The sequence below is a fragment of the Leopardus geoffroyi genome, chromosome B2 (genome assembly GCF_018350155.1).
Source record: "Leopardus geoffroyi isolate Oge1 chromosome B2, O.geoffroyi_Oge1_pat1.0, whole genome shotgun sequence".
Lineage (NCBI taxonomy): Eukaryota > Metazoa > Chordata > Mammalia > Carnivora > Felidae > Leopardus > Leopardus geoffroyi.
Window position 1 is genome coordinate 107,349,799 of NC_059332.1, and position 22,428 is coordinate 107,372,226.

Genomic DNA, 22,428 nt, shown 5'->3' on the forward strand with positions numbered 1-22,428 from the left:
CTTTTCCCCCACTCTCTCTCAATATAAATAAAAATTTTTTAAAAAGAGAAAGAAATAAACCAGTTTCCTACCAAGTTTAGAGTGGTAAACACTCATCCAGAAAACAATTTGAAGCCAAAAGAATTCGTACTTTTTTCTTTCTTTTCTTTTCTTTTTTCTTTTTTTTTTTTTTACAGGCACTTGTATCTGCACGGCTAAAAGCTAAAGTGAGCATTTTTCTTTTTGTGAATTTGCTACATAATAATCACACCAAATTATTACTCTTCACTGGGAAAACAGTTTACTGGATGATTTATTCATTATTATATTGGGCAAAATGTTCATCTTCTCAGAATCCCTAACCATATAGTTCTCATCTAAAGAACAGGTGGGAACTGCAGCTAAAAGGTGAAACTATCATCAATCTGGTGTCAGGAAAGGAGACAATCTTGTGATAACTGACACTAGCTTTAATTTCCTAGATACTAATTTTTACTTACCATATTAATTAATATTTTACTTACTGACTTAAAAAAAAAAAAAAAAAGAGGAACGAACTAAGAAATGAGGATATTACTGTTACACTTCAAAGCCCTTTTCCCTAAACTATGAAAACACAAGATACAACCCTGCTTATTCCTTCTTGGTTGGTTCCTTCCCACCTGAGGAAACTCTCCCATTCCTGGTGAGAAGAATATTAAACTTTTACAGATATTCCTAAGAGGCCTTGGGTAGTTTATAGGCACATTCTCCAAACACTGACATCTGGATTATTACATACAATTCAACGCATCAATTAACAGGTATACATGAATGAATGGTTGGAATTCAGTATTCTGGTACTGGAGAAAAGGGGACCAGAAGAATAGAAGATAATCCTAGTCCTCAGAATCTTGTTGAATATAAGATGTTGGACATACCCCAAACCAATCTGGTGGTATTTATAACTTGCTCAACAAATAGTGTCTCTGAACTAACTGGCAAGTCTTCATATCTAAGCCTGTGTCAAATATACGGTATTTGCTCATGCAAAATGCCTTTTACTCTCTAAATTTCAATGTGTAATGTGTAATCTGCAGAGCTTTTGATTTTCTGAAGAAAAATGTTCTGTAAATGCTAAATGCATGGAACTGGTAGCAGCAATTACCGAATAGAGAGCATATTTCTAGCCAAAGGCAACTTCATAATAAATGGTGAAAACACGTTTTCAAGAGCCTTCCTAAACCACGGCTTGGATGTTTTTCAAACCCAGTCAAGAAATGATCATTTACTATACTGTCTGCCCTCAATTTTTAGATGAAAATGACTGGGGCAACTTTGTATGAGCACTTGGAACAGTCCTTTACTGTGGTCATTTTAATGGATTATGCTTAGGTTGTTCCTAAATTAGTCAAACAAGGAACTTAATTTTTAGATACCGCACCCATAAGTAACCTGATTTCACTAAGCAGTGACAATGTGGAAAATGTGGAATACTGAAGAACGGCCAAGAGCACTGATTTTGCCCAATTTGGATTCAAATCCCAGCTCCACCACTCACTGGCTACGTCCTTGGGCAAATTACCTAACTTTGCCGAGCCTATATTTTGACCTAGAAAAATGGGAATAGTTACATTTATATCTCAGAACAACAGTGAAAATTAAGTTAGATAACGTTTATAAATTACTTCATACAATATCTAGAATACAGGAAGTGCTCAACTGGCAAATATTAGCTATTATTATACGAAACCTTGTTATTATACTTAAATTTTCCCACAATAAAAATTACAAACAGTGTTATTGTCAGGAGGCTCAAGCTCTTACTTTCTATAATCCCAGCTCTTTGTGCCGCTGTCTTCTGCAGCTTATTTCCCACTGCAGCCACCCCCAACCAGACCCATGTCTGACCTCCCACTACACTGGCAGTTCTCAGGACACAAACTCCAACTTTATTACTCTGCATGTGTCAATCTGGGGTTCCCAACCAGACTGTAAATTCCTCAAGGGCAAGGATTATGCCATATATCTTTTCATTCCCACAGAGATTTGTAGCTATGGATAAATGAAAAAAGAGCTGCTGACAGACTGCTTCCATCCATTATTGTTAGTGACATGTGAAAGAAAAATAGCTTCAGGTTTTTTCAGGGCAGAAAGAATTCAGTTTAGATGAACTGCATGAAAACATCTTATTTTTTTTTAAAGAGGGTTTTTAAAGTATTTATTTATTTTGGGGTGGGGCGTGGAGAGAGAGGGAGAGAGAATATCCCAAACAGTCTCCTCTGCATTGTAGGTATGGAGCCTGACATGGGACTTAAACTCACAAACTGTGAGATCATGACCTGAGCCGAAATCAAGAGTTAGACACTTAACCGACTGGGCCACCCAGGTGCCCCAATAAAGAAATATTCTTGACTCTAGATACTGAACTCTTCTATTTCCATAGTGTTTGCCTTATAATTTTAATGAAATGGCAGTTCAGTAAATATTTTATACATGAAGCATCTGGAGATATCTAGGGTTAAAGAAAAAGAGAAATGGTGGAATTTGCAGAAATGAAGCACTTTTGATCTGTCTGGTAGGGGAGAACAAGGATGTGGAATAAGAGGTCAGATATACTTGTTTCTGTCCAGGGGATACACCTGTGTTATATGTTTTCTATTGAGATTAAGGGTGAGTAAGATTAAGGTATGAGTGAGAACAGGAAATACTTAAAGCAGGGAATGTTGAGGTGAATCAAGAAACAATTTTTGACACCAGGCTAAGGTTTACCAACCATTTCCATTTTTTGGCCCACTTTCAATGTAACTTAAATGTTAAATAGCAAGTGGAAATCGCTAGGCAAACAGTAAAAGCAACAGTTTTTAAGTTATTTGGAATAAGAAGAGAAAGAGAAAGAATAATCTTGTGTCGTTCTCACAGGCAAAAGTCTGGTCAAGGCCTAGGAATGTGTGTAGGGAGCAGAGCTGCTGACTTTTAGGGAGACAGGTTGCCACCTGCCTTTTCCAGGGCTGGAAGGAGAAGCCTCAGAGAAGCTGACTAGGACAACCTTTTTTTGGGATTGAAAGCCTGTAAGTCCAAAAGACTCTTCAACTGTGTACTAGAGTTTTTAGTGCCTGTCAGTTCTGGGAAGAAGAGACAGTGAGGGAATAGGATAGATAAGGATACTGGTGCCAAAATACGGAAAACATCAGTTACTTCGGTTAGAGAAAAAGGTTTTGATTAAAACTGTTAGATTATACATTTGAATGCAGTCTGCTTCTGAGATCTCTACCTTTAGCTGACAGCGCCATGTAAATTTTACAGCCCTAGCCCCTACTAACAGCTGAAAACAATCCCCTTTATTCTCCTTCTTTCTTTTTGCATTACATATGTAGAATAATACATTTGTTTAAAAAAACATATCAAATTTTATTAAGAACATCTCGTGATACTTAAATGTGGTTACTAAAGAAAATAATATTTACTCTCTTGAGCAATACTGACTTACAAAACCTCCTAACATCTTAATTTTTCCAATAAAACTCTTCCCTACCATTTTCTTTTTTTTGTAAATACAGTAATTTTAAATTTTAATATAGAACACTTCCATTCTACACATGTGGGCCAGTATTAATCCTTGCCCTCCCACTAATACGTTTAAGTTTGATTCTTCCCAGGCTCCCCATTGAGCAGAATAAGAGGGGCAAGATGATTTCAGATGGGGCAAAAAAGAGCTTAGGAGCTGTCTGGTTAGCCTCAAGATCAAAATATAACCAAGAATGACATCGCAACAACCCCTGTGAAGTCCTCCAATTTCCAGAATAGCTCTGAGGTTGTCTTTGATTTGCCTGGAACACTTCAGATCAACCAGATCAATGGCCATCATGAGGCCTAAGTCACTAACAGATGTTGTACACCCTCTGCTTGACTGTCACTGAGAAAAGAAACCATCGTCTGATAAAATCTACCTTCCTGGAGCTTCAGACTGCTCAAACTCAATAGTAATCTCCTCTAACTATAATTCTATTTCTGTATGACAGCTTTCCAATTGTCGAAAAGTGAGCTGTCATGTCCTTCCTAAGGCTTCTTCATGCTAAACACCCACAGTTCTTTCAGCATGGTTACAAATTCCTTCTCAATTTGGGCAAGTGGCCAACGGAAACACTGAGAACCCTCAGAGGACAAAATCAATGTGACTCCTACTGTGGTGTCACCAGCACAGAGGAGAGAGGAACAATCACCTCCTTTCTTCTAGATACCAGTAAGAGTACAGTAGTATCTGACAGAGTCATACTGTCTGATCCACTAAAGCCACTACAATTTGCTACTGTTAAGCAAGGATGTGCTGAAGAGACTCCTGAACGAAAAGTCAGTGGATCTGGGTTCATGTTCTAGTTCTGCCACTTAACTCTCCATGTGACCTTGGGCAAGTCAGATTCTTCATTTATAAAACAGTGGCTGGACTGGACTAAGCTATAGCTTTTTTCCTGCTGTGTATCACCTCCCACCTCCATGCCAGTTTCTGTTCTCAAGGTGAGCAATTAAGCCTCCACACTGAACTTCGCAGTGTTCAGGTGGAAATAAAAAATGGCTTTTTCCTAGTCAATATTTTAGGACCTCTTATAAAAGCCAGCAAAAATTCTTACCAGATTTACAACTGTCTACTAGGTCATCTTCCAGGATAACCTTCATAGATCGTGGAATACTTCCAACAGATAGCCTTTGAACCTAGCAAGGAAAAGGAGACACATACTAAGTATGCTTAAATACATGCTAAGTATTCAGAAGACTAGCAGTTCTTGAATTACTGTTTCTATTTCCCTGGTATTATCATACAATTTAATTGTGATGGGGATTTATAAAGTTTTCTTGAAAATTGTACCTACTATATGTTTATAAACTCACTAGAGTAAAATAAAAACACCAATATGGAAAATATCTCCAAATATAATCTACCTTGTGAATGCTCAAAATAAATACATGCTCCACCTATTAAACATAATGCCAAAGTTATTTACCTACAAAAGACATGCAGTTCTTTCCTGACCTTTAGTCCTAAGACCTGGGCAAATCACTCTGTTCCTTTGATCATTTTAGTGACAGAACCCTGGTTTTATTTCACATGGACATGTACCCAGTAAAAAGACTATTTCCTAGGCTCCCCTGCACATGGAATATGGTTATATGACTAAGCTCTGGCCAATGAAATGAGTAGACATGCCTTAGACTTCAAAGAGGTCTACTTGAATGGAGACTTGGCTGGTGCTGTTGCCCGTCCCTCCCTTTTCCTGCTGTCTGACTAGTATACAGTGGTGAAAGAGTTGTAACTACCATCTTAGATTATAGAGAACCCTAATAGAGGTCACATGTTAAGAATGGTATACAGAAAGACAGGCGTTTGAATCCTTGACACTGAATATACCTTTGTGTTTCAGCGGCAAGGAAAACCTGGCACACTGTCCCATATTAAAGAGTGTCTATGTATATATACCTCATTTGACACAGCAAATAAAATTGGGCCTAAACCTCAAATCCTGAATACTCCAATGTTTAATTAAAACCATTTAATTTTTCTCCTATCCCTTAAATACAACTAGTTTGAACTTCTTAAATATTCCCTTAATTTTAACATAATTATTAATTATGTTAAATATACTACCACCTGCGACACATAAAATCAATAGATGACCGAGTAAACCACAAAGCTGAGTGATAAAGGGAAGGCAGCATAATGACCAGAGTCCTACAGTGTTAGAAGGCTACTGCCTTTGTTAGTTAGGTTCAGAATTTATTAACACACAAATCTGTTTCCAAGCCTTGAATTACCTCAAGGTTTACCTACAACATCGTTTTACCCTTTAAAAAACTTGTATTTTCACCATTAATCAACAGGCAGCTTAAAAGCTACAAAATGCCAAAGAAAATTCTTAGGCAGAAAGGGCCATTCTCATGTTTGGGTGCCATATGCCAATGCTCTCTATACAGAGATGATTACTGCATGGCCTCTGAAGACTATATCCTGGTACATGTGCAACCATACTGTGTGATGACACAAATCCCATTTGTAATCCTTCATGTGTTTCCCACTCTTGGTAATTTGACCACTGCTGGAAAAAAAAAAAAAAAAAAAAAAAAAAAAAAAACCTTCTTCAAAGTTGTGATTTCTCTCATTTCTTTGATCATTTACCTGCTCTTGAATTTTGATTTCCTGATAATCTCTACACCTGGTTGGAGATGAAGATAAGCCTGAGAGGCAAGTGAATTTTGAAGAATCACAGCTTTCCGAGCTGGGACAGGAGGACGGCCGGCAGAAGGTATAGTACAGCTCAAAGTCAGCCTTGACCACAAATACATGCTTGCATCTGTTACACATGTAATCCCGCTCAAACTCCAGGATCTTCACCACACTTGTTCGAATCACTGTCCCAGTGACAGATAAAAAGTGTCCCACATCTTTGGTTTTAGGGATGTGCTCCCTCACCAGCTCAGGACAAACGGGCAACCCTGATGGAGAAAAACAACAAAAAAACCACATCAACTTATGTCTTGGGATTTGACTCTATGGAATATATTCCTCTCATATTTCCTGGAGTAGAAGGTATAGCTTCAGAAAAAAAAATTTTGAGTTTTACTTCAGAAAAAAATCAGATCAATTCAATTAAGAAAACAGAAAAAGATCATTTTAAATAACAATGATCAGTGGACTCTTTTTAAAAGTACATATCCAGATGACATAATAACCAGGATTTTAAAAAAAGGATTGATTCTCATAAGAGGGCGATCTCAGTAGAATCTAAATACATTATGTAATTATAACCTCATTCAGTAAAGAATATACTACCACCTGTGACACATAAAATCAATAGATGACCAAGTAAACCACAAAGCTGAGTGATAAGGGGAAGGCAGCATAATGACCAGAGTCCTACAGTGTTAGAAGGGTACTGCCTTTTTTAGTTAGGTTCAGAATTTATTAATACACAAATCTGTTTCAAAGCCTTGAACTACCTCAAGGTTTACCTAAAGCATCGGTTTATCCTTTAAAAAACTTGTGTTTTTCACCATTAATCAATAGGCAGCTTAAAAGATTCAAAATGCCAAGGAAAATTCTTAGGCAGAAAGGCCCATTCTATGTTTGGCTGCCATACATCACTGGAGTAGAGAGATGCTAGCTGTGATGGTCAAAGGCTGCCTTCTAACAGACTGCCTTCTAACAGGTTTACCAAGGTAGCATTTGTTACACTGGTTCATGCCCAATGGTCCACTGGTTCATGCCCAATGGTCTTCAGAATTCAGCCGCTCTGAAATCTGGAAAATGTGCACACTGAAGATGGGTCTATAGGATTTGTCAAGTCATGAGAAATAACCATAATAGCTATGATTATACTTTAGGTTTCTATGGTCAGCACACTTTCTCCGTTGACAGATCTACTCTGAAAGCCAATTGATGATAATAATGAGGTAGTTTGGGAAGTATGAAATTAACAACAACAACAAAAAAGGAAATGAGTTATATGAACTGTATGTACGCTTAAGGCACCAGGTTACATTAATCTGGTGTTACAGGTTACAACTCTATAGACTTAAATTTTCTCTGCTGCTGGCTGAGACTCTATGTATACTGTATATTGTATAAACAAGGCAGGTACTGCCAACATTTGCCACTATAACTCCTTTTTCTGTCCAAGGCTGACCCCAGAGCTGACAAGTGTGCTATTCTATGGGCAGGAATAGACAGAGAAGTTGGAGCTGGATCAAAGTAGGTATTTTATCCATTAAAAAAAATATGCATGCTATTTCTCATTGTTGATTTCAGGCATCTGTTAATTCAGCTGTGTATAGCTAAATGTCGAGCTACCAAGAACATACAGATATTTCTAGTTACAACCAGGTAAAAGCCATACCAACAACCAAAGCTTCTCATTTAAAACAGGTCTTGTTCTCATGTCTACATTGCTTATATTTTGGAAGTACCATGTCCTTTTTTAGTTTATACCCTAATGTTAAGAAAGAAATGACTACGTGGAGATTTCCCTTCTTATTTGGCCTTAACTGGAATGAATGTATATTATGGCAACCCTTAACACTGCTTTACAGATTCTCAGTTACTTTTGTTTTGCTCCCCACATGAATACTTTTTTCAAAACTGAGATAAAGATAAGAATAAAACTCACATTTACTCTTTTAAAGTGTATAATTCAGTGGTTATTAGCATATTCACAAAGTTGTACAACCATCACCACTATCTAATTCTAGAATATTTTTATCGCTTCAAAAAGAAAGCCTGTACCCATTAGCAATCACTCCCCATTCCCTTACCCCTAGCCTCTGTCAACCACTAAGCTGCTGTCTTTATGGTAAATCTACTCTGGATATTCCATATAAATGGAATCATAAATAAGTGGCCTTTTGCGTGTCACTTCTTTCACTTAAGCATAGTATTTCCAAGACTCATTTATGTTGTAACATGTATCTGTACTTCATTACCTTTTATGGCTAAATGTTCCATTGTATGGCTATACGACATTTTGTTTATCCATTCATCAAATGATAAACATTTGGGTTGTTTACACTTTCGGGCTATTATAATACTGCTACAAACATTAATGTGCAAATTTCTGTTTATCTGTTTTCAATTTTCTTGGGCATATACCTAGGAGTGGAATTGCTGGGTCATATGGTTAAATATATTTTTTGAAATAATGTTATTTTTATGTTTGCAAAAAGTCACTAGTGTTCTCTAATGTAAGTATACAGAGGACAGGAAAATAGTATTATTCAAATGGGAAATAGGATTATTAATCCAATTTCCTTCATGAAGTGTAAACAAAATCTACCAACAATTATGAGCAAGGTAAAAAGAATAGAAAAAATGGATTAAGAAAACTCATTTTAATAACTCCTTAGATTTTTTTAGTATCCATTCTCTCTTCCATGGCCCCTAAAAGATATCATTTTGCATCCTATTTCTACTCATTCTAGTTCTGCTTCAGATGCAAACTGATTGCTCAGTATAAATTATATTATCAATATATTAAAACTATCAATATATTTAATATCAATATATTAAAACTCTAGGAGAGATACAGAAGGAAAACTAAGATCACAAGAACTAGTTATGGGAAGTGTTGTATCACTCTGATTTCTTTCATAACTGCAGAATACCGAGGAAAACTATAGACTGCCCAGTATAATTTATCAGACTCTTTGGATATTTCATATGCTAACGTCACATGTAGCTGATGAAGTCTTACATAGTTATTTAGATAGATATTTGCTATTTCTGGCTTACAAACAAATTTTGGTCTGAAAACAAAAGTAAATGTAATTTTATTATAGTTTTCTCCTAGAAAGCAATCTTTAATTTGACAGTATCTTACTATAAATAGCACCTTAGAATAGAAGAATAAAACACCATACCCTCCATTGCTTCTACAGTAATCCAGGAAAGAAATAAAGAATGCCTAAGTCCAAATCTCCTCTTCTTATAACCTTTCCATGGCTGCCCACAGATCTAAGAATAAGGAACCAAGTCTGGACTGGACTACAAGGCTTTCCTCTCATACCAAGCCCTCTAAGCACTCAAACATTCACATATAGTGTCCCCTTTGCCTCAACACTCTCCTCCCAACTCTGATCCTCAAAAGAGTCCACACTAAGAAGCAATATAGAAGTTGAGAAAACAGATTCTGGAATCAGACTACGTGGGTTTAAGTCACAGCTCTATTACCTACTAGCTGTGTGATCCTGGCCCAAATTATATAACCTTTCAGATTTCCCTTCTGTAAAATGGCAATAACAACAAAACCTACCTCACAGGGTCATTAAGACTAACGTAATTCATATATGTGACCTTTCTTAGGACAGTACCTTGCATATAGCAAACACTATTTATTATTTATTTTTGAGAGACAGAGTGTGAGCAGGGGAGGGGCACAGAGAGAGGGAGACACAGAATCCGAAGCAGGCTGTAGGCTCTGAGCTGTCAGCACAGAGCCCTACAGGGGGCTCAAACCCAAAAACTGTGAGATCATGACCTGAGCCAAAGTTGGATGCTTAATCCACTGAGTTACTCAGGTGCCCCGAGCAAACACTATTCAAATGTTACTTCTTATATGTGATATTTTCATTTTTCCTCCTTAAAAGATCAGCTTAAATATCCTTTTCTAAATAAAATCTTTCCTTAACCCACCTCAGGTTGAATTTTCTTTTTTATGAGATTTAACACACTGTTCCTCTCTTTCATTCCACTTATTGCAATTTAAATAAAATAATTATTATGCTTCCACACTTGAATATAAATTCCACAGGAACAGGACAGAGGTAGATTTTATTCACCATGCTTTCTAAACAGTAAATGTTCAAAATATACTTGAAAGAAAGATGAATGGCAAGACTAGGAAGGAGGGGGTAGATAGGAGAGATATTAAGGATACTATGTTGACTTTGAGATATGTAGAGATAAGGGATCAGGAAGAAGGTGAAATGTAGAGTGACTCCCAGTTCTCTGGTTCCCTTAACAGGGAATTCTGCAAGGCACACAGTAATCAAACAGTAAATATCTACTGAAAGAATAAATAAGGAAATACCATTTTCACTTGGAGTGGGACACAGAGTAGAGAAAAATCCTAAGTACACTTTTTGATACACTGAATTAGCAAGAAAATATCTAGTGTGAAACCTCTGATAAGCATGGTGATATCTGGATACAGAGCTTGAGAGACAGATTTTGGCTAAAATTGAGAAAAAATGTAGAGGTGGTATTTGTTTCTACGTAGGTGGCAGCTGAAGCTCAGGTCCAGAAACAGGGGCCACCCTATGAGAGTGCAGGATCCAGGAGAATACGGCCACATCTGAACCTAGTACGTACGGTTCAGGTAAAGGAAGAGGCTCCAAAGAGGAAGGAGAGAAGCCACAGCCAGAGAGAAAGGAAAGGGCAAGAGGGTGCTGCCAAGTGGGACCAAGGCTGGAATTTCGTAAGGTGGGAGGAGTCAACTGTATCAAACCCAGCAGGGAAATAAAGGAAGAGAAATACTGAAAAGTGACCCTCAGTTTGACCATGAGACTGTCACTAGCAAGGCTGGTGAGGGTGGCTCCTGTGTGGTGGAAGTAAAAGTAAAGAAAGTAAAAGGATGAACGGAAGAAGGAATGTATTCTGTCAGAACATTTACTTGTGAAAAGGAAGAGTGCATGGAGAATGAAGGGGGACACAGAGTTGAAAGACAAGTCTTTTTCCTTCTACAAAATGAGCAAAACCCGAGAGAGAAAATTCAGATATAACTGCCAAAAAGGATTCACGGTCATCCCTCTCACCCCCTACCACACTCCCACAGATTCCACGCTCCCCGGGGGGGTTTGGCCTGACCGGGTGACTGACTTCATAGCACATGGTTTACCCACCTCCCTACCTTGGTCACTTACAACATCCTAACTGACCTCACGTAAATCAAGGTTCCGGATTAGGGGACGTGGCTGGACTTCAGGAAAGCTCTAAACTTCTTGAAATTCAGGCAAAATGTTATGTATATACACATACTTGCACCTGCTGGAGAGGGTCCATATCTTTCTCAACATTTAACCCTGAAGAACTGACTTAAATCCTCCATCCCATAATTCTACTGACTTGCATGCGATTCCCTCTAAGAACAGAAGGAACTTACACTGTGGCAACAGTCACTAAATTTCCCTCCCCTCCTCTAATTTAATAGTAATGCCCTAACCTCTAGCATGTCCTACTCAGGCCCCTGGTCCTACATCACATTCAAGACGATCTCTTCAAATGCTGTAACAACATGACAGTGACATTTATAATCACTTACTGACTGTACCACTCATTTAGGGTCTTAATCTCCTATTGCTCTGCGTTGTTTCTTAACCATTCTATATGTGGAGGGGACAGTCACTTCTTGAGATCCTTTTCACACCCCTGTGCCCAACCCAGTGCTTTAATAAGCACTTTTCAATAAGGAGAAAATTAGTGAATAGAAGAGAAGGGGGAATGGGCTTTCCCTCTCTCTCTCTTGCCTCACCTTTACCATATATGGCCTCAAATCTCCCAGTCCAGAACAAAATGCTTGAATTTTGTGGTGCATACAAGGGCTTCTCACCTCTGTACCTTTCCTTAGGCACTTTACTTGGTCTGGCAAACTCTCCCCAGTTCACTCAGCCATGAAGACTGCATTCACGTTTTCCCTTCCACAAGAAAATTTCCCTAAGTCCAGGCTAACACATGCACACTCAAACAAATGGAATATGTAAGCAAAATGGTCAAATGAATGCACCATTATATAAACAATGCCTTTTATGTCTAGAGAAATCTTCCGTCAGGAAGAGTAAAAAGGACGAATCCAGAGACACCTTCCATTCCTTGTAAATGATAACCCAGGCCTCATGATAAGTCTACACAAACTGGTTTTATTTCAGTCAGCATAAGGAGATGTACTGGAGAGATACTACACAGAGAATATTAGAGGGAAGCAGGGCTCACTTCTAAGCATCCCGCATATGCCAACCCAGCCTTTTCTGTATTCCTCTACAAGTGTAGCCAGGATGAGTAGCCAGCTATAGCTGTAGCCAGCTATTTCTAACACAATTACAACATCTCTGAAGAAAAAACTATGTAAAGATTACAACTAAATTTTCTAAGAAAATTAGCTTTCAATTATCTTCTATACTTTTACAATACCGGGCAATACGTAATCGTTAATGTTCTTACATTGGAAACAAAAGAGCAGTTTACATTTACTGAATCATGTATATGGTGCCTGTTTGCTTTTTTTTAGAAATTCTGAGCAAATTTGTTCAAAATATGGCAGATTAAGTGGTTATTTTGTATAGTAAAGTAACTATTATTTTAAGAAGAAGATAATAAAGGTGAGTATATTTCATCTTCAGATTCTTTTCATTACAATTATAATTTTTAAATAAACTTATAAAGGCAATATGATGTTAAGCCAAACTGACCATACACAAGCAAAATCTTAGTGCTAAAAAGGTGCTAAGACATGGTGTTTGGACAGAAATGACAATTTATTTTCATCTTCCTGTCTTACTATATATGTTACCAAGTAACTATACATGTTAGGTATAACATATGTATCTGTTTGTGTTACTAAGTAACACAAAAACCTTTACCATTCTCTGATGAATTCAGTGAGAAAGAACAAAAAGAAATTTTGGAAATAGACAGCAATAGGTCCCTCTCTGTGCAAGAGAGAAGTCCATATCAATTACTTCAGGTCCCCGGTTTTCAGCTTGCAGTTCCCCAAACAGTAGCATCAGCATCACCTGGGATCTGTTAGAAATGTAAATTTTTGGGCCCCAGGCCAGACCTCCTCAATTAGAAACTCTGTGGGTGGGGCCTAGCAATCAGTGCTTTAACAAGCCCTACAGTTGATTCCGATTGCCATAAATGTTTGGGAACCACTACTTTAAATAACACATGAATGCTATTTTTTCCTTCTCATTTACTTTGATGCTATCTTTGTATTACAAGACCTTTCATCAAAACCACTGGAAATAGCAAGTAAACTGTAGGCTAATAAAAATCCCAGAAGATAAAGAGCAATGCATATCCTGGAAAAACAAACTGGAAAATGTCTTAGGTTCCTAAGGAGTCCAAACCACAGAGGCAACCAATGTTTTCATAATCAAATGCCTTGTCTGGAGTCCAAGATGAAGCTGCAATATACTTAAAACCACTCTATTTCCATCCCTGGTTCATTCTGCTTGGGACACCTCTATCCCTGCCTTACCTTCTCCTCTTTTTTTTTTTTTTAATTTTTTTTTCAATGTTTATTTATTTTTGGGACAGAGAGAGACAGAGCATTAACGGGGGAGGGGCAGAGAGAGAGGGAGACACAGAATCGGAAACAGGCTCCAGGCTCTGAGCCATCAGCCCAGAGCCTGACGCGGGGCTCGAACTCACGGACCGCGAGATCGTGACCTGGCTGAAGTCGGACGCTTAACCGACTGGGCCACCCAGGCGCCCCATCTCCTCTTGAAATCTCCAGTGAATCTCTGAGAATTCACTCCCTGTTCTGTGAACTAATATATCTTGCACACACCTTAAATGAGGCATGCATCACATAACATAATAGCTGCCATTAAACTCCTTTACAATTATGTTTAATATGTACTTAGACATGTATCTTTGAGCATACAGACACCATTTGGTGAATATTTGACTATACAGCTATCTCCTCTACAGCCTTGAACTCCTTTAGATGAGGGGCTATACCATAGTATTATGGTTTCCCAAGAGACTAGCAAATGCCTACACATGATACGTTTGTAGAAGGAATGCTACCATGGTAGTAACATAATTTGCAATTTACTTTTTCAGAGAACTAGGAAAAAAAAAAAAAAAAAAACAGGCTAATTTATCAGAAACCAATAGGGTCACCCACCTAGGCAGACAAAATTTTGGTATTTAAACTGAGCATGGAAAAACATCTGAATGTAAGGACAGCCTAAAACCATTCCTAAATATATTTCAGTAACATTAAAGCCTCTTCTAACAATCTTTTCGCAACATTATTATAAGGAAACATTTGTTCTTGAACGTACCAAGAGATTATCTAGTGTGCTGATGTATAATATTCATAATTTTATTCTAGATAAAATACTATTTTTTTCAATTAAATCAAATGCATGCTCCTTGGGGGAAATCTTATTTTCTCCAAAGATTTCTACCATACTGACTCATCTCTTTCCAATCACAGCAAGCATTTTTGTTGATTATAAATCCCCACCTTTCTGAAATGTACTATAAAGTACTTATTTTTAAACAAATGGTACGTGTGTTCTCCAGCTTAATCACAGACTACAGTGATTCAAAGATACAGCTTTGCCACCAGGGGCTGATTCTTAAAAATTAAGATACTTAATCTGTCATTCATTCAACAAAAGTTGAGTGCCTAATGGGTGGCCAGTATAGTGCTAAACTTGATATTTAAAAATAATAAATTTCCTAAAATAGTTTTGAAGATCACTAGATAGAATCTGCTACTTTTCTAATTCTTTTTATTATCAATTCTTTTGTTAGTCACATAAGCTCGTAAGGCTGCTTTGAATTATAATTTTATACACACATATCCACATGTATATATGTGCACACTACCATACTGTTGTCTCCACACATTCTCTTTCCCCTTGATTGGAATGGCTAGTACCCCAGCCTTCTAATATCCAGTATAAAATCAATATTCTGCTCTGAAACTGACCATCAACTACACAATAGATATATTTTTAAGTATAAAGATCAACTGATGTTCTTATATCATTCAATTCTTAGTGCTCTGAATTCAGTATGTGTTGGGATTTCTCAAAATGTTCCTAGAGAATAACATGGCAGTAAAATCCTTAAGTGATTCACCTGATATCCTGGCATGAAGATTCTGCTTCATAGAGGCACCCTCAGGCTGAGAAAGGGACTGGAGAATTGTCAAGGCTGATCTTCGCAGAGCACTATCAAAAATTGTTAGTACTTCATTGGGGAATGTGTTGAAATACTCCCCAATTTCCATGTTGGTCTCAAAAAGGGTCATGGCATTAACCACAACTGGGTAATGAGCATCTTCGTCTCTTTCCTTCAAGATTAGAAGAATATCATTCTTATGGTATTCCGAAACATAGGATTCAAACACTTGACCAACCAGTGTAACTTGATCACTATTCATCTTGAATCTAGGTGACTAAAGAAAAAGAAAGGACCGTATTATACCTTTGGTATTGCAGACTTAAACAGAAGTTAAACAAAAACGATTGGTTGTAAATCATCCTGACTTTGGGTCACACTATAAACTCAAAATATTATTCAAATTAAAATCTTAAGGGGCCCCTGGGTGGCTCAGTCGGTTAAGCGTCCGACTTCGGCTCAGGTCATGATCTCACAGTTTGTGAGTTCGAGCCCCGCGTCGGGCTCTGTGCTGACAGCTCAGAGCCTGGAGCCTGTTTCAGATTCTGTGTCTCCCTCTCTCTGACCCTCCCCCACTCATGCTCTGTCTCTCTCTGTCTCAAAAATAAATAAAGGTTAAAAACAAAAATTAAAAAAAAAATTAAAATCTTAATTAGATTGGAATTACTTGTTATAGTCACTTAGTAAATGTATTTTTTGAGAAAGTGAAGCTAAACCTAACCAAAGAATTATGTTGGTACTGATTACTGAAATCCAAAATGGTCCAATGCCTTTCCTGTATCTTTTCCCCAAACTATCTCTTATTAACTCTATGGTAAAAGGCCTTCCCTTTTCTTTAACCACAATTTGTATGTACATTTGCTCTCAAGTATATCTTAAAAAATTTTTTTTTCAACGTTTATTTATTTATTTTGGGACAGAGAGAGACAGAGCATGAACGGGGGAAGGGCAGAGAGAGAGGGAGACACAGAATCGGAAACAGGCTCCAGGCTCTGAGCCATCAGCCCAGAGCCCGACGCGGGGCTCGAACTCACTGACCGCGAGATCGTGACCTGGCTGAAGTTGGACGCTTAACCGACTGCGCCACCCAGGCGCCCCTCAAGTATATCTTAAATAGCAGTCTTCTGGCTAAAGTTACTTCTGGTAGAGTTTTTTGCATGTGCCCTGGTTCTAGGTTTTATTCATATAAATAATGTATCCTTCTCTCTTATCACACACACACACCATATTCATGTGTATTCGGCTACATAAATGGAACATACATGGATAACCAGGGTTTTTAAAATTTTTCTAATGTTTACTTATTTTTGAGAGAGAAAGAATGAGGGAGGGGTGGGGAAGACACAATCCAAAGCAGGCTCCAGGCTCTGAGCAGTCAGCACAGAGCCCAATTCGAGGCTCCAACTCACAAAGTGCGATATCCGGACCTGAGCTGAAGTCAGACACTTAACCAACTGAGCCACCCAGGTGCCCCCGTGGATTGCTAGTTCTGACTTGAATAGTTAACAGATTCGCTTTAGAAATTTACATTTTGGGGGCACCTGAGTGGCTCGGTCGGTTAAGCGTCCGACTTCGGCTCAGGTCATGATCTCACAGTCCGTGAGTTCGAGCCCCGTGTCGGGCTCTGTGCTGACAGCTCAGAGCCTGGGGCCTGTTTCAGATTCTGTGTCTCCCTCTCTCTCTGCCCCTCCCCTGTTCATGCTCTGTCTCTCTCTGTCTCAAAAATAAATAAACGTTAAAAAATTTAAAAAAAAAGAAATTTACATTTTGAGGTTAATTTGTTTCCTATTTTCTCTTTCTAACCTAGGAAACGTACTGGCCTCAGCAAAAACAGCTATCAAGAGTATAAAGAAACTACATAATTAAACTGAGGAAAGGAAAACTGATCTTTAAATGATGAATAACTAGGACTGAAAATAAATACACTATATTACATTACTTTACCTATCACATTCCCCTGGCAATGTATTTTTTTGAAAATTCGTATCTACAGATTAAAAGGGCCTATGGGGCGCCTGGGTGGCGCAGTCGGTTAAGCGTCCGACTTCAGCCAGGTCACGATCTCGCGGTCCGTGAGTTCGAGCCCTGCGTCAGGCTCTGGGCTGATGGCTCAGAGCCTGGAGCCTGTTTCCGATTCTGTGTCTCCCTCTCTCTCTGCCCCTCCCCCGTTCATGCTCTGTCTCTCTCTGTCCCAAAAATAAATAAACGTTGAAAAAAAAATTTTTTTAAAGGGCCTGTATACAGGCAGATATCTATCATGTTCACGGTACCATGCTGGGAAATAAAAAGCACAATAAAAGATCCTCAATGCCCTCAGGGAACCAAGGGACAGATCAAATGAAACAGTGCTCTGATAGTGGTAAAAATACAATATGAATAGGCGCACAAAGAAAAGAAGGATTAAATTTCAACGGGGTGACAATCCCAGAGGTGGCAATGGGCAGTTAAAATAAACTGTTGAAATTGATCATCTAAGAAAATCTTATTTGGTTTGGAAACAGTACTGGAGGACAAATGTACTTTGACTTATTTAACCAACATTTATTGTACTCGGTTCAACAGAAAGATGATAAAAGACAACTTATGAAGTTCACATTTTAGCATCCTATGTGTTACAATGCTATTTATTAGCATTATTTTGCTTTTTCTGGGAACCTACTATTCTAGAAGGTGTGAAAGGAGTTAAGATGGGGGGGGGGGGGTGGTATATGTCACAGGCCAAGAATTCTAACAACTACAAATGCCTGTCTGAGACTGACAGATAGGCATGTGTATACCCAGGAGAATGAGTGAGAGCAAATTATGGCCAATACATCGATAAATAACTTGTTTTTATTAAGTAATATTAAATTCAGCCAAGTATAAAGCAGAAAAAAGCACTTCAAAAGTAACTCATCATACAGTATTTCCAGGACGTGGCCTTTGCTTAAAACAGAGAGGGGCGCCTGGATGGCTCAGTTGGTTAAGCGCTGGACTTCAGCTCAGGTCATGATCTCGCAGTCTGTGGGTTAGAGCCCCGCATTGGGCTCTGTGCTGACAGCCCGGAGCCTGTTTCAGATTCTGTGTCTCCCTCTCTCTCTGCCCCTCCCCTGTTCATGCTCTGTCTCTGTCTCAAAAATAAATAAACATTAAAAAAATTTTAACAAAACAAACAAACAAAAAAAAAAAAAAAACAGAGAAACTGTACTCCCAAGAGTTGCTACAAGACAATCTTTAAGATTCTATAAATACATATTAAATTTGGAGTCACAGTTTAGCAATTTAAAAGACAGCTCCACATAGGGCAGAGAGGGGGTAGCTGCAGAATGCATGGTTCAAATTAATGTCAGATTAAATTTCGCCTAGTCTTTTTTTGAAATAGCATGTTTTCTGAAAACAGCATTCCCTTTCAAAACCTGCGCAAAACTGTTCAACTGTTTCTAAGCAGTTTGCTAACCCTATAAACATGCCCACTCCTACTGTTCTACAATTTTCAAGTTCCCTTTCCTTTCACCTATTGCGTAGCTCGGGGCAAAATACAACCACGTGCTACTTCATCCTCTGGACCAAGTGAAGCGCAGGCAAGTGCCAGCTGAGCGAATCAGCGGCGGCTTGCAGCCAGACCACCGGGAATTCCCGCCCGCCGAGAAGCCGCCGCACTCACCCGGAGCCACGCCCCCTCGTCGGTCCCCGCTGTGCCGCGTCCTAAGACCCGCCCCTCTCGCCCGCGGCCCGCGTCTTGTGGGCGCCTCCTCCCCGCCCGCCTGCCCCGCTCCCCGTGTGCGCTGGGCGAACACGGAGCCGGGTCGTACTCAGAGGACTGCTTTCCATACTTCCGTCTCTGGACGCAGCCCTTGCCCTACAACACCTCGGCAGGTCTCTGACACTGCCTGGCTCGGCAACCGGGCACCTCGGTCGCCCGACAATTCCCGGAGTTGAATAGTTTGGGAACTAACCAGATGTGGGAGAGACTTGGGACGAACTACGGGAGAAAAAAAAAAATAGTAACGGTGAAACGAGGCAGCAGTTGTCACTTACTGGCGGACATGCAGTGTTAGAAGTCACCGGGGACGCGCTGCTCCCAAGGCTGAGGGTCGCGGAGAGCTCGGGCCTGGCGGCGGGGGGCGCGAAGAGGCCGCTGGGGGCGGGGCGGGGCGCGTGCGCCGGCCGCTCGAGGCGTCGCCGGCCGCGGGGGCGCGCAGGCTCCGACGGGTCCTCCTGGCGCCTGGGTGAAGTAGGCGCCGCGCCGGCTGCTTGGCGGGCCCGCGCACCAGACGGACGCCGAGCCGCGCGCCGCCTCGACTTCGCCGTTCAGGAGGCTCTTCCGGGTGGAGAAGCGGGAGGGCGCGCACCCCGCCTGGTGCCGCGGGACGCGAGATGGTGGAGCTGGGCGGGCTGGGAGGGGCCAGGAGGGCCGAGGCGGGGCCCGATGAGTTCCAGGGCGGGGCTAGGCCGAGCCTCCCGCCCCAGGTGGAGTGAGAAGAGGGGGGCTATGCGAGGACTCACATGGCCTGTATGGGTCGTGCTTTTGGTCTAAGAACTGGCAAATACAAGGTTGCAACGATTTTCTGCTGTGTTGTCTTCTAGAAGTTTTAGGATGAAGGTTTTATAGCTTAGGTCTATGGCCCTTTTGAGTTAATTTTTGTATATGATGCGAGGTATGGATACTAGGTAACATTTTGCATGTAGATATCTAGCACCATTTGTTGAAAGAGCTATACTTATTCTACTGAAAAGCCTTTGCACTTATGTCAAAAATCAGTTGATTTTGTTTGTGCGGGTCTAAGACTTTTCTGTTGCCAGATCTATGTGCCTACTTTACAATAACGCTATTTTATCTGCATCACTGTAGCTTTATAATGAGCCTTGAAATCAGAGTTTGGCCTCGATTTTTGTTCTTTTTCAAGTTTTTTGGGCTCTTGTGTTTCTCTGGGCGAGGGGTGGGGGCTCTTGTGTTTCTGTATGAATTTTAAAACCAGTTTGTCATTTTCTATTAAAAAGCTGGGATTATTGGGCCGCCTGACTGGCTCAGTTGGTGGAACACAGGGCTCTTGATCTTTGGGTTGTGAATTGGATCCCCATGTTGGGTGTAGAGATTACTTTAAAAAATAAAATCTTTAAAAGAAAAAAACTGGGATCTTTATTGGGGTTGCACAGAATATGGGTCAATATGGGAAGAATTTACATGTTGATGATATTGAGTCATAGGACCTTTGAACAAAGTAACCTCCATTTATTTGCCATATAATTTCTATTCATGTAATTGATATAGCAGTTGTAGCTTCTGGGATGGGCATGCCACTGGCTGGGCTGTGCCTTCTGGACAACGGAGCAGGTTCAGTTTTCATTTGGGTGCCTGGGCTGCTGCCATTGAATCTGTAGCATCAGTGACAGCAAGAGCAAGAGGATGCCAGCAACCAGTGGGGAGTGGACACTTGGCAAGGCCTACAGTTTCAGAAGTGCCACCTCAGCCATGGCCCCATTCAGAGTGGGTCGCCATCCTTTCCATGATGGTTTTTGAAGGGGAACCTGGGAACAAGGTGAACCTAACACAGTTGTTCAAGGGCAAGAAGAGAGTGCTATTTGGAGTCCCTAGGGCCTTTTCACCCCCTCCCCACTGCCCCCAGATGTTCCAAGATCCACCTGCCAGGGTTTATGCAGCAGGCTGAAGTTCTGAAGGCCAAGGGGGTCCAGATGGTAGCATATCTGAGTGTTAATGATGTCTTTGTAGCTGAAGAGTGGGGACAAGCTCACAACTCAGGAGACAAGGTTAGGCTCTTGGCTGACTCCCTTGGGACCTTTAGGAAGGAGACAGATTTGTTACTAGATGATTGATTCATTGGTATCTCTCTTTGGAAATCCACTGCTCAAGAGGTTCTCCATGGTGGTAGAGGATGGTATAGTGAAGTCTCTGAATGTGGAGCTGGATGATAGAGGCTTCATCGGCAGCCTGGCACCCAACATCATCTCACAGTTCTGAGACCCTGGGCCCAGACATATTCCTTCTACCTCTTTCCTGCCCAGCTCTGGACAGAGGGCCCCAGTCCACACTCAGTGGGGGCCACCAATGGGGAACTTTGCCCAGATTTCTGCAATAAAGATTTGTGGTTTGCAAAACGAAACAAAAAAACAATAATCTTTTGTTACATCTGTCTCTAACTCAGGTTTATCCTTAAACTCTTGGGAAGCGGGAAATCATAGTTTTTGATGCTATGTAAATGATATTTTAAATTTCAAATTTTGATTGTTCCTTTCTAGTGTATAGAACTATTGATCTTTTTACATTTATTATTTCAAACAGTCTTAAAAATTAATAAACAATTTTTAAGAGCAGTTATGGGTTCACAGGAAATTTGAGCAGAAATTACAGGAAGTTCCCATATAACCCTTCCACCCACCACCCCTAAACTATATTCCCCACACCCCCCACAGCCTCCCACACCATCAACATACATACTGTTACCAGAGCGGTGCATTTGTTACAATTAATGAGCACACACTGACACGTCATCATCACCCAAAATTCATTGTTTACAGTCTGGTTCACCCTTGTTGTTGTACATTCTATGGTTTTTAACAGATGTATTATAATAACATGTATCCACCATTGCTGTATCATGCAGAATAGTTTCACTGCCCTGAAAATTTTCTTTGCTCTATTCATCCCTCTCTCCTACCTAATCTCTAGCAACAACTAATCTTTTTATTACCTCCATAGTTTTCCCTTTTCTAGGATGTCATATGCAGTTGACCCTCAAATAACACAGGTTTGAACTGCTTGGGTCCACTTATATGTGGGTTTTTAAAATAGTACTGTAAGTGTATTTTCTCTTCCTTATGATTTGCTTAATAACATTTTCTCTAGCTTTATTATAATAACACGATATATAAAGCATATTCAAAATACGTGTTGTTTATGTTATCAGTAAGGCTTCTTGTCAACAGGCCATTAGTGGTTAACTTTTTGGTGAGTCAAAAGTTATATGCGGATTTTTAATGTCTATGGGGGAGTCAACCCCAACCCCTGTGTTGTTCAAGGGTCAACTGTAGTTGAAATCATACAGTAGTTAGCCTTTTCAGATTGTCTTCTT

General features: G+C 39.9%; 1 protein-coding gene and 1 pseudogene across 6 annotated transcripts in view; one reads left to right on the plus strand and one right to left on the minus strand.

The window, feature by feature from the left end:
* MCM9 (minichromosome maintenance 9 homologous recombination repair factor) overlaps positions 1-19,702 on the minus strand; it is a 115,854-nt gene extending 96,152 nt beyond the window's left edge. For 4 of the 6 annotated variants that reach the window (XM_045499410.1, XM_045499412.1, XM_045499413.1 and 1 more), the window contains exons 1-4: positions 19,376-19,480; positions 15,317-15,635; positions 6,128-6,444; positions 4,587-4,668 (exon numbers count right to left, since the gene is read on the minus strand). In XM_045499410.1, the coding sequence (XP_045355366.1) occupies positions 4,587-4,668; positions 6,128-6,444; positions 15,317-15,620 (703 nt within the window). In that variant the 5' untranslated portion in view covers positions 15,621-15,635; positions 19,376-19,480. Of the gene's footprint in view, positions 1-4,586; positions 4,669-6,127; positions 6,445-15,316; positions 15,636-19,375 lie in introns of those variants that run through there. The other 2 variants (XM_045499409.1, XM_045499411.1) reach the window with 2 other exon arrangements.
* Positions 19,703-20,810: 1,108 nt separating this feature from the next.
* On the plus strand, positions 20,811-21,317 carry LOC123609945 (annotated as a pseudogene).
* The last annotated feature ends 1,111 nt before the right edge of the window (positions 21,318-22,428 follow it).